At 40.2% G+C, this 11418-nt stretch overlaps 2 protein-coding genes across 2 annotated transcripts in view; one reads left to right on the plus strand and one right to left on the minus strand.

Annotated features, from left to right (window-relative positions):
- NMD3 (NMD3 ribosome export adaptor) overlaps window positions 1-9408 on the plus strand; it is a 50699-nt gene extending 41291 nt beyond the window's left edge. Inside the window, exon 17 of the mRNA XM_047098519.1 lies at window positions 9275-9408. Coding sequence (XP_046954475.1) covers window positions 9275-9354 — 80 coding nt within the window. The 3' untranslated portion in view covers window positions 9355-9408. The remainder of the gene's footprint in view (window positions 1-9274) is intronic.
- Window positions 9409-10407: 999 nt separating this feature from the next.
- LOC124527054 (cytochrome b-c1 complex subunit 7-like) lies at window positions 10408-10810 on the minus strand. The gene has a single exon (XM_047100318.1). The coding sequence runs from the start codon at window positions 10636-10638 to the stop codon at window positions 10408-10410; it is 231 nt and encodes a 76-aa protein (XP_046956274.1). The 5' UTR covers window positions 10639-10810.
- Between the last annotated feature and the right edge of the window lie 608 nt (window positions 10811-11418).

Below are 11418 nucleotides of genomic sequence, written 5' to 3' on the forward strand. Positions count from 1 at the left end.
CCTTCTGTCATCACCATGAGAAGAATATGCCCTGGGTATATTCTGCCTGCCTTCCCCAACTTGGCTCAGAATCGAACATTTAAGGCAGTGTCATCCTAAATGGCTGATAAACCCATGAGTGGAGATTAAGTGATTATTATTAAGCTTTTGAGTTTTGGAGTGGTTTCTTATGCAGCATTATTGGCAGTAGCTAACTGATAATCTTTGCATCTTTAAAATTTGTTTCACTAAGCAGTTGTTGATGGATAATACTTTTTCTTTTTAAAAAAAATTTTTTTTAACATTTATTCATTTTTGAAAGAGACAGATCGCAAACAGGGGAGGGCTAGAGAGAGAGGGAGACACAGAATCTGAAGCAGGCTCCAGGCTCCGAGCTGTCAGCACAGAGCCTGACGCAGCGCTCGAACTCAACAGACCTCGAGATCATGACCTGAGCCGAAGTCGGCTGCTTAACCGACTGAGCCACCCAGGTGCCCTGGATAATACTTTTTTTTTTTTTTTCAATGTTTATTTATTTTTGGGACAGAGAGAGACAGAGCATGAACGGGGGAGGGGCAGAGAGAGAGGGAGACACAGAATCGGAAACAGGCTCCAGGCTCCGAGCCATCAGCCCGGAGCCTGACGCGGGGCTCGAACTCCCGGACCGCGAGATCGTGACCTGGCTGAAGTCGGACGCTTAACCGACTGCGCCACCCAGGCGCCCCAATACTTTTTCTTATAGAAATAGGCAACCTCCCTTTTTCCCACTTGCTTAATTAGGGTTAGATTTCAGGTGACAGTAGATGTACTCTTATAGATTGCCTTAGAGCAGCCTGTCACTCCTGTTTTCACGCTTAATCTGAGTGAGTACAAAACCTATTTTGGGTTCATTCCCGTATATATTCTCCTTTCTGTATTATAGGTTTTAAGGGTTTTAAATAGTGCTCTGGAAGGTGCCTTGGGCAGGTGGGGAAGGTTAAGATGATCTAGCTCCAGTTTTTCCTGACTCTGTTGTCAGGCTGAGCAGCTTCATTTTTATTTAGACATTTGGTTTTCATGCAGTATTTTGTTAGGAAAAGCATTTTTTAGAAAATTAAATATCATTGCTATAAACATACTTGTACATTCATACCATAGAATATTATTTATCAGTATAAAGGAATGAACTATTGATAGAACAACCTGAATCGATCTCAAGGGAATTATGCTGAGTGAAAAAAAACAATCTCAAAAGGTTTCATATTGTATGGTTCCATTTAGGTAACATTCTTGAAACAAATTAATAGAGATGGAGAACAGTTTAGTGATGGCCAGGGTTTAGGGATGGGGTGTGTGTGTGTGTGTGGAGCTGGGTGTGGCTGTAATGGAGTAGCACAAGAGAGCTTCTTGGTGATGAAACAGTTCTTGATTGTGGTGATGATTACATGAAACTACCCCCGTGATGAAATTGTACACATGTGAACACACACACACACACAAATGCTTATGAAACTTATAAAATCTGAATGAACTCTGTGAATTATGTCAGCATCAGTTTCCTGGTTTTGGTCCTGTAATTTTCTAAAAATTATGCAAGATGTTACCATGGTGGGAGTCTGGGTGAAAAATTCACATTATCTGCCTGTACTTTTTTTGTTTTTGCTACTTCCTGTGAGTATATAATTATTTCAGAATTAAAATTTCAGGATCAAAAGCATTGCCATGTATTAGAGCTAATATTAGGAAAAGAATTCTTCGCTGCTATCAGGTCATTTGAGGGAATGTTCACATATTTTATTGGGCAATTTATTCATCTTTGATAATCTGAGATGGTCCTTAGAGAAAAGTTAAAGTGATGAGAGAGAGAGTATGTGTGTGTGTGTTGTTTCAGTTCTGTCTAGTGGAACTTATTTAGAAAAGTCTCACAAAAGAACCCATTTTTTCTTTTGTTATTGCTGATTTAGCAAAAGGGAAGAGGGGCCTCAGCTTATGGGAGGTTATTTTGAGGGAGAAGGCAACTAACAGAGCTAATGCTTTTCAGTTTTGACAATCCAGAGAAATTTCTGTGTCAGGAAATTAAAAGCAGTTTCTTTCTAATAGAAGTGTTCAGAGCTGTGAATGTGCTCACATTTGCAGTAGCATTTTCTTTTGCTGTCAGGTATTTGGGAATAAACTGAAGCTCAGAGGAGTTGGGTGGAGACTTACTGGTTTGAGGAATAAAATCATCTAATAGCCCCTGGCTTTGGACTCTAACCTAATTATGTGATGATAACATCACCAATTTCCTCTACTTTTTCCTCCATTGTCTATGGTTTTAGAATTTCCAGTCAAGCAAGAACACTAGAAATTGTATAGGCTCAGGAGCCAGATATCCATCCTAGGTTCATATCCCAGCTGTGAGTCAGGCAAGTAAGTCATTTCTCTGACTGAATCTTCTCATTTGTAAAATGGGAATTCAGTTGTTTAAAACTAGAGGGTCCTATTATGAGGTTAATAGAAAAGCGGTATTTTTCAGATGGTTTGTACTGTGTACTGACATAAAGGGGCTAGAAGTGCCAAAAGGAAGACAAGTGGGGCTGGAGTGGTGAAAAGGAAGATCACATGCTGCAGCCATTTGTGTTGACCTCTTGCTGTACTCAGAGGTAGGCCTGGATCTGCCGAAGACATGACACTTAACCAAAGCGTGTTGCCTCTGCCCCGGCTGCTCATCTGGAATCACTCCGTTCCTGTAGCAGCAAGAGTGCCTGCCAACAGCTGTCACACATTGGGAGTCCAAACCTTTCTCTTCCTTCAGCTTCCTCAGTTCCTTTCATGTCTAACAGAAGCCACCTGGCAAGAGAGCATAGAAATATAGTTTGATGTTCAGAGTAGCATATAGAAGGGTAGGTAAAGTGAAAAACAGTGGGTAACTAACGTATACAAAGACTTGATACATATGCGCTGCATAGATTTTTTTTTTTTTAAATAGCCAGTACTATGTATGTATGTATGTATGTATTTAGGAGAGAGCATGACCTGGAGAGAAGGGCAGAGGGAGAAAGAGAGAATCCCAAGCAGGCTCCATGCCCAACGTGGGGCTTGATCCCACAGCACTGGAATCATGACCTGAGCAGAAATCAAGAGTCACATGCTCAACTGACTGAGCCACCCAGGTGTCTCAACTACATATATACCTTTTATAATCAGTAACTGGGTATCTGTAGGAAGGAGAACCGGAGACTGGAGCATAGCCACGGAGGGATGCATTAGTTTTACTTCTGTCTTTACTTTTGGGCTTTGTTTTTTAATACCTTTAGAACCACAGAATTGAATTGATTATACTCATTTTGTGGCATGTTTATTTTGGTTCATGGAAATCATCATGTCCACTGTTTTCTCCCTTTGTCACCCATGTCTCATATGTCCTACCTCCCATACTCTTATGTAGATACATTGAAATTCTTGAAAGATATATAATATCATTCGTGGGTTAAATTTATTTATTTATTTGTTTATTTTTGAGAGAGAAAGAACATGAGTAGGGGAGGGGCAGAGAGAGGGAGACACAGAATCTGAAGGAGCCTGCAGGTTGTAGGCTCTAAGCTGTCAGCACAGAGCCTGATGGGGGCTCGAACCCACAAACTGCAAGATCATGACTTGAGCTGAAGTTGGATGCTTAACTGATGGAGCCACTCCGGCACCCCCATGGGTTAAATTTAAATAAAGTCTGTTGTGCTTTACTTTTTTACACTCAGCATTATGTTTTTGAAGTGTATCCATGTTGCTGCATAGAAATTTGGTTCATCCTTCCTCATTTGCATGTTATTTTTCCATATGTTTGTATCACATTTACTCTTCTCATCTATTTTCTCATTGATGGGCATCTAATTTGCCTACAACTTTCACACAGTACTACAGTGAACAGCTTCATTCCTGTTTCATTATTGATCTGTTGAGAGTTTCTGGGATATATACCCAGTGTGGTGGGCAGCCTTTAAAATGGCTCCCAATGGTCCTTGCCCCCTGATATTCATGTCCTTGTTTAAATTCTCCCCTTTAATATGGGCTGGACCAAGTGATTCTTTTCTAATGAATAGAATATGGCAAAAGTGATGAGATGTCACCTCTGAGTAGTTTACCAAAGATCTGTGACTTCTATCTTGCTTGCCATTTCTCATTGTCTCTTCTCTGGGGGAAACAAGCTGTTATGTTGTGAACTGCCCTATGGAGAGGTCTATGTGGCAGGGAACTTATGTCTCTGACCAACAGCTATGTAAGCAAGCTTGGAAACATAATTCTCCACTTAACTTGAGATAACTGTAACCCCACCTCACCTTTGACTACAGTCTTTTGAGAAACTCAAACTCACAGGCACTCAGCCAAACCACATCTAGATTCCTAACCCACATAATCTTTGAGATGATAAATGTTTGTCATTTTAAGCCTCTAAATCTTGGGGTAATTTATTACACAATGATAGGTAACTGATAGACCCAGGCACATGACTGTTGGGTTATAGAATATATGCATACTTAGGGGCACCCGGGTGGCTCAGTTGGTTGAGCATCCTACTCTTGATTTTGGCTCAGGTCATGATCCTAATGTTGTGGGATCAAGCCCTGCATCAGACTCCACCTTGAGAGCCTACTTAAGATTCTCTTTCTCTCCCTCTGACCCTCCCCCCTACTCACGCTGTCTCTCTGTCTCAAAATAAAAATAAGTAGGGGCTCCTGGGTGGCTCAGTTGGTTAAGCTTCTGACTCTTGATTTCAGCTCAGGTCATGATCTCATGGTTCATGACATCGAGCCCCACGTTGGGCTCTGTGCTGACAGCTCAGAGCCTGCTTGTGATTCTCTTTCTGCCCTTCTGCACTGTTCTCTTTCTTTCTCTCTCAAAATAAATAAAATAAAAATAAATAAGAATACATGCATACTTAACTAAGTACTGCCAGACTTCTTTCCAACAGAAATACTTGAGGGCTTTTGTTTCCTCACATTTTCACTAGCCCTTGCTAATATCCTTTATAAATATTTTTTTGCTGGTCTGATAGGTGTAAAGTGGTATCTCATTTTAATTATATTTATTTGATATATATTGAATATACTTCTGTTTCTTTTTTGGTCAGTGCTTATTCATATTCTTTCCTTTCTTTGGTTTTTCTGCCTTGTGTTGATTTAAAGAAAGGTCTTGTGTAAATAGCCCTTGCTGGTTTCAGACATTACAGGTATCTCATTTTATTACTTGTTAAATTTGCAAATAATGTCCTTCGTTAAGCAGAAATATTTAATGCTAATGTAGTTATAATTTCTTTCTTCTTAAGGTTTGCTTCTCTGGGTCTTGTTTTAGCAGGACCATTGATATCCATAATTTAGACTTTTTTTTAATGTTTATTTTTGAAAGAGAAAGGGTGGGGGAGGGGCAGAGAGCGAGGGAGACCAAGAATCTGCAGCCGGCTGCATGCTAATAGGAAGCCCTATGTGGGGCTTGAACTCACAAACTGCGAGATCATGACCTGAGCCAAAGCCAGATGCTCAACCGACTGAGCCACCCAGGTGCCCCCATAATTTAGATTTTTTAAGTAAGTCTTTTCTCTAAAAACCTTTGGATGAATTTAAAAATATGGAAAGGGGTGCCTGGGTGGCTCAGTCAATTGAGCATCTCACTCTTGATTTTGGCTCAGGTCATGATCTCACAGGTTTTGAGTTTGAGCCACACGTTGGGCTCTGCACTGACATCACAGAGCCTGCTTGAGATTCTCTCTCTCCCTGTCTTCTCGGCCGCTCCCCCACTCATTCTCTCTTTTGCTCTCTCTCTCTCAAAATAAATAAACATTAAAAATAAAAAATAAAAAAATATGGAAATAACTTGTGCTCTTTTGTTGCCCAATTCATTTGAATTTCTTTTGCTACACCACTGTCAAGTACTTATTTTACCTATAATGTGGTAACTTAGCCCATTCACAAATCTGGATGAAGATGAGGTGTGGCCATGTAGTAAGTGACCTGAATTAGGTTGATAGGGAAAACCTAGGAGTGAATTGATACATTGGTCCCCAAGTTACAGAAACTATAAGACATATTTTTTTGCAAAGTAATATAAATGTATTTCTCTGCTTTTTTTTGAAAAAAATGAGGGAAGCCCCAAATTCTTTAAAATAATAATTTTAGCTTTAGTTAATGTCCACCAGATGGCACCAGTGCACACTAAGTACTTATAAAATCGGAAGCATTATTCTCACACTTCTCTTAAAATCTTAAAAATGTATTGTCCATGTAATTAAGGAGGTAATTCTGACTCCCTGCTAATTAGTCTTCAGGAAACTTTTTCTGAGGCTCTAGGTTGGGTGAGGTGTTTTTGCTGTGTAGTCCTATAGCTAATAGCATTCACCTAATTGCTCTAGAATTATTTACTGGAGTCTGTTTCTTCCACTTTAGGTAGAGATGGGGGCATTTTTAGCCTTAGTAGGCCCTGAATAGTGAGGCTTTCATTTATTTTTCTAATAGTCATTAAGTTATGAGTTAGAGCTAGGTTTGGGAAGTAAAATCTAAAATGTAGACTACAATTTTTTTTTTTTTAATTTTTTTTTTTTCAACGTTTATTTATTTTTGGGACAGAGAGAGACAGAGCATGAACGGGGGAGGGGCAGAGAGAGAGGGAGACACAGAATCGGAAACAGGCTCCAGGCTCTGAGCCATCAGCCCAGAGCCTGACGCGGGGCTCGAACTCCCGGATCGCGAGATCGTGACCTGGCTGAAGTCGGACGCTTAACTGACTGCGCCACCCAGGCGCCCCAGAAATGTAGACTACAATTTAAACATAACTTTCAATGCTTACAAGATCTACAGTTTGGGAAAATAATGGAAGTAAATATTTCATTGTTTTAATTGTATATATTGAATTGATGATGAAAAAAATAGCAATCATTATCCATCTCATTCACTGGACTGAGCTAGAAATCCCATTTCCTTTTGGGAAATGAACATAAGAGAAATTTACAAGCCTTGAAAAATGAATTTATGAATTAATATGCCCAAGCACCATAAAAGTGACTTCCAAGCAACAGCTTGGACTCCAAATATTAAACTTTCATACCATTTATCCTGAATGGCAGTAATGAAACTCAGGCTCTGTGTCTGTGATGTCTGGGTGTCTTAGAAAAGTTTCCATGAGCTCCCTCTTTCTTGTTTTTGGAGAGATGACATTTTTTCCTGTATTATCAATACATTTGAGACAGAGTAGGTACTGGACTCACCTTCCCTCTATCCTGACTGCAAAACCCAGGTTCCTTGATGGCGCAAACACTATGCCCTTTGACAGTACATCTTGCAGGAATGTGGAAGCAGGATGCTTACCAAAGGAGAGACTTGACTATGTGAAGACTGGTGACTACCAAACCAGTCTATACTTAGGTGGGCCCCAGTGCTAACCTTTCACCAATTTTTTCCCTCTTTATAATACTAAATATCACACCCCGGGGTGGAGATTTAAAATGCTAATGAGACATGAGATGCATGAGGAAGCATATGCTACCCATTGTGCCTGTGCGCCCAACTTTATGTATCTCGCCCTGCCCCTACATGCTTAGCTTGCACTCCTTTTCTGTCTTAGCCGTTTTGAAAACTTTCCCTGGCCTTTGGGAATTCAACCTGAAGGACCCTTTCCTTTGTGCTATCTCCCTTGTGCTAGAGCATAAGCCCCAATAAAAGTCTTTTCCTGAAATTTCTGTTTGGTGCCAGTCTATTACTATTGCTTGGAAAGCCCAAGGACCCAAGTGTGTAACAAATTGAGAGGTCCAGCCAAGTATCAGACTTTCCTGGAAAACATATCTCCGGAGCCTTCTTACTGATGTTCACTTGTGGCAGGTTACTTCATAGGCTTTCTCTATTGAATCTTCTTTTTAAAAAATGATCGATACCAATATTTCCCAAAGTGTGATTAGTGAAACGATAGTCTTCCTAGACTGACTTTCTTGGGAAAGAAAAGTGTTCTGTTGTTAAGCAAGAGAAAAAAAGTGTTCTGTTGTTACATATTCTGCTGTTTCCTTCTTTATAGGTCACATTGTCATGTTAAAGACTGTAACAGTGATTCTCAATGGAGTGGTACTGTCCCCTAGGGAGTATTTTATAAATTATAAATTTCTGGGAGTGTTTTATTGTCATACTGATTGGCCTAGAGGTTATGGACACTAGCTAGCTTGCATTGCACAGACAGTCCCACAAAAGCAAGAATTATCTCTGGCTGTCTGGGACTTACTCTTGTCATTATTGTCATATAGCTGAAAAATCTGTTTATAATTAAGCTGAGGATGTACCTCCATTTTACATGTAAATACAAAGTAGTTTTGATTTTATAATAGACACCGAATGTCTTAGGACTATAATGAATGACCATGTCAGTCAAGGGAAGATTGTATTTTGTTTGGAGATTTGCCAAGAATTATTTATTTCAGAAAAGCACATCGTGAGCAAACACAACTGGTTGTATTTGAGTCACTGATGCAGCACAACTTTGTAGCCCCGTTTGAACTGTCATATTCACGTGATTCTCCATACAAGTGTCTGACTTATGTCTTTTGGTTTAGTTATTCCCAAGAATTTATATATTAAAATCCATAGTTTGTTGTTGGTGGTCCTTTTGGAAATTGTTTATGTAGGATATGTCTATGAATTTTGTTTCAGGGTGTAAAGGAGGTGTTACAAAGATAGACGTTTTCACCAAAGGCATATTAGATCTAGGGTTCGGGACCACTATCCTAAGTAGAGAAATCTGGTGAATTTTCTTAACCCAGCATTTGCTAAGCTAATTTGATAATAGAACCTTTTTTTGTGTATAGTATCTGTTAACATTAGAGAAAGCTATAGTAATTCAAATCCTGTCATTAATGAAACTTTATAGTACTTTATACTTTTCACAATGCTTTCACATGCCTTATTTCAATTTATTTTCACATGAGGTACTTAGCATAGGTTTTCTCTATTCGTTCTGAAGACGAAGTAAACCAGGAGAATTCAGGTGACCCACCCTAGGACACTCAAAGGTGTGTGACAGAGCCACAGACAGACGAGAGGCCTGATTCCGATTCATGCCCTTTTTTCTACATCTGATGGCTCTGGGAGTTTGCCAGTCCCAGCGTAAGGTTCTCTCCATTTCTCCATGCTTGTGTGGCCAGGAAGTAGGGAAGGAAAAGGTGGAACCATGTCAGAGCAGCATTGGGGCAGGTGAAGCTTTCCACACTAAGGGAGCTGACTGTCCAGTCTAAAGTCCACCAGCTTATTTCCCCCGCTTCCTCCTTCTTGCTGTTTGCCTTTCAAGTTCACCACCTTTCTTGTATTTCTAGATCAAAAGGGTGATCAAAGGAGAAAAAGTGAAACTGCAGCTCACTGGTTAAAACTGCTGGATGGAATGTGGAATTTGTGATTTAACATTGCTTTCTCATTATCTTCTGTTCTTCCTGGGGCTTATGGTTAGTATTTGCATCACCAATTCTTGTTGAGATTATAGACCTACAGGATGTCTATTCTAAAGAGGAAATAATAATGACAAACGGCTTTTACTACATGTCAGGCATCATTCTAAGTGCCTAATGTACGTTAATTTATGTAATCCTTAATAAAAACTTTGTGAGGTAGGTAATAGTATTATCTCCATTTAGATGAGGAAACGGAGGCAGAAGAGGTTTAAATCACTTATTCGAGGTTATACAGCTAGTAAGTGATAAAAGAAGGGTTCAGTACTTTGCCCCAAGTGGTTCAGCTAGTAAGTGGCAGAACTGAGATTTGAGTCTGCACAGTCTGGCATCAGAGAAAAGCTTACGGATTACCAAAGAGGTAAACTGTGGTAAAGTCAGAATATGACAGATGGAATCTTGTGGTTTTCTTTTAGAATGAGTGTTGGGAGAACTTCTATTGAAAACTTACAATCAAGTTTGAGCTTTGTTTTTTTTTTTTTTTTTCAACGTTTATTTATTTTTGGGACAGAGAGAGACAGAGCATGAACGGGGGAGGGGCAGAGAGAGAGGGAGACACAGAATCGGAAACAGGCTCCAGGCTCTGAGCCATCAGCCCAGAGCCTGACGCGGGGCTCGAACTCACGGACCGCGAGATCGTGACCTGGCTGAAGTCGGACGCCTAACCGACTGCGCCACCCAGGCGCCCCTGAGCTTTGTTTTTTAAATCTAAAAGGAGTGTCAGGGTATAAGAGGTCTTACAAGGAAGTTCCTACCTGTAAGTCTCAAGTGTCATACTCTCTTAAATTCTGTCATTAACATATCAAACCTTTGAGTTTTCTTTGGGTTCAACTGTTAGATATATTCTTAAAAGACTAATGTATTTGTTTTTAATAATTACAATAGACATTTATTTAAAGTAATAACATTTGCAGCTCAAATAGTTCCAAATTGTACATTTCGGGTTTACCCAACTTCTTAAAAATATTTGAGGGCAGCTGCAACCACAGATATCAACTCCATGATTATTTATTTGCCCATTCTTCTCTTTCCCGAATAACTTCTTTCAGATATGGTTCAAGGTAGAATTTATCCTCCTTATATTTTGTCCACTGCTCTTTAAGCAAGACCTGGTGCCTCATGGTCAGGTCCAGTGCTCTCTTAATGCGAAACATCCTGTAGTTATAAAGGTTCTCAGGAAGCCTTCTTATGGCCTCTTTCACATCATCATTCTCATATGTTGTATCATCTTGCATTAGTCCCAGTTTATTGAACCCTGCAGCATTGTAATACCATTTTCAAATACCCTCCAGCCACTGGCTTGATGCTGCAACCGCAGGCCAGCTCCCCATTTTGACCCGAGACTCTTAAAAGACTAATGTATTAAACTAAATGACAAAGGTCGGTGACTTAGTAGTTTTGAGCAAAACTAACCAAGTGAACCTAGAGTCTACTGGCCAGCTAACTTCTTTCCTTCCCTACTCCTTTCCTCTGTTCTTTGGTTTTGCTTATGGCTGCACTCCAAGTAATACCAGCAGCTTGTAAGTGTCCTCAAAAAATAGATTTCAAAAGAGGAGCAGGACATTTTTATTTCATGCTTGCTGCCAAGTTTCATTAAGCTGTTTTGCTGGATTTTCCATTTATTCCTCTGTGATTTTGGTGTAAATTTATTACCCAGCCAACATGTGGGCCAGTGCTACTTTTCAAGCTTATGCTAATTGCTAACAGAAACCAGAGCTGGAAGTTGGACAAGACAAAGCTGCAAATGGAACACCGGGTGGCGAAGGGGGCACATATCATGTCTGGAGATAATGGTAAGCATGCTGGTGACCTGAGGTGAGGTACAGTGGGTGGGACTGGCCCAGGAAACACTGGAGACCAGTGGGCACGCACTGAGGGAGTGCCTGCTTGCTCAGGGTTGGGCACTGGGCACTTTGCATACAGTGGCAAACAAATTAAAGACCTCGCTGGCATCCTTCCTGATTCCTGAATTCAGATTTTAAAATAAGGCAATATGTGGAATTTTCTAAAAGTCT

Source organism: Lynx rufus, unplaced genomic scaffold (genome assembly GCF_022079265.1).
Source record: "Lynx rufus isolate CCGP_SWC_20201006 ecotype Redwood Valley unplaced genomic scaffold, mLynRuf1.p SCAF_5, whole genome shotgun sequence".
NCBI lineage: Eukaryota > Metazoa > Chordata > Mammalia > Carnivora > Felidae > Lynx > Lynx rufus.

Bases quoted from the DNA above. Each gene is read 5' to 3' on its own strand.
- LOC124527054 (XM_047100318.1), bottom strand. From the start codon at position 10,638: ATGCAAGATGATACAACATATGAGAATGATGATGTGAAAGAGGCCATA.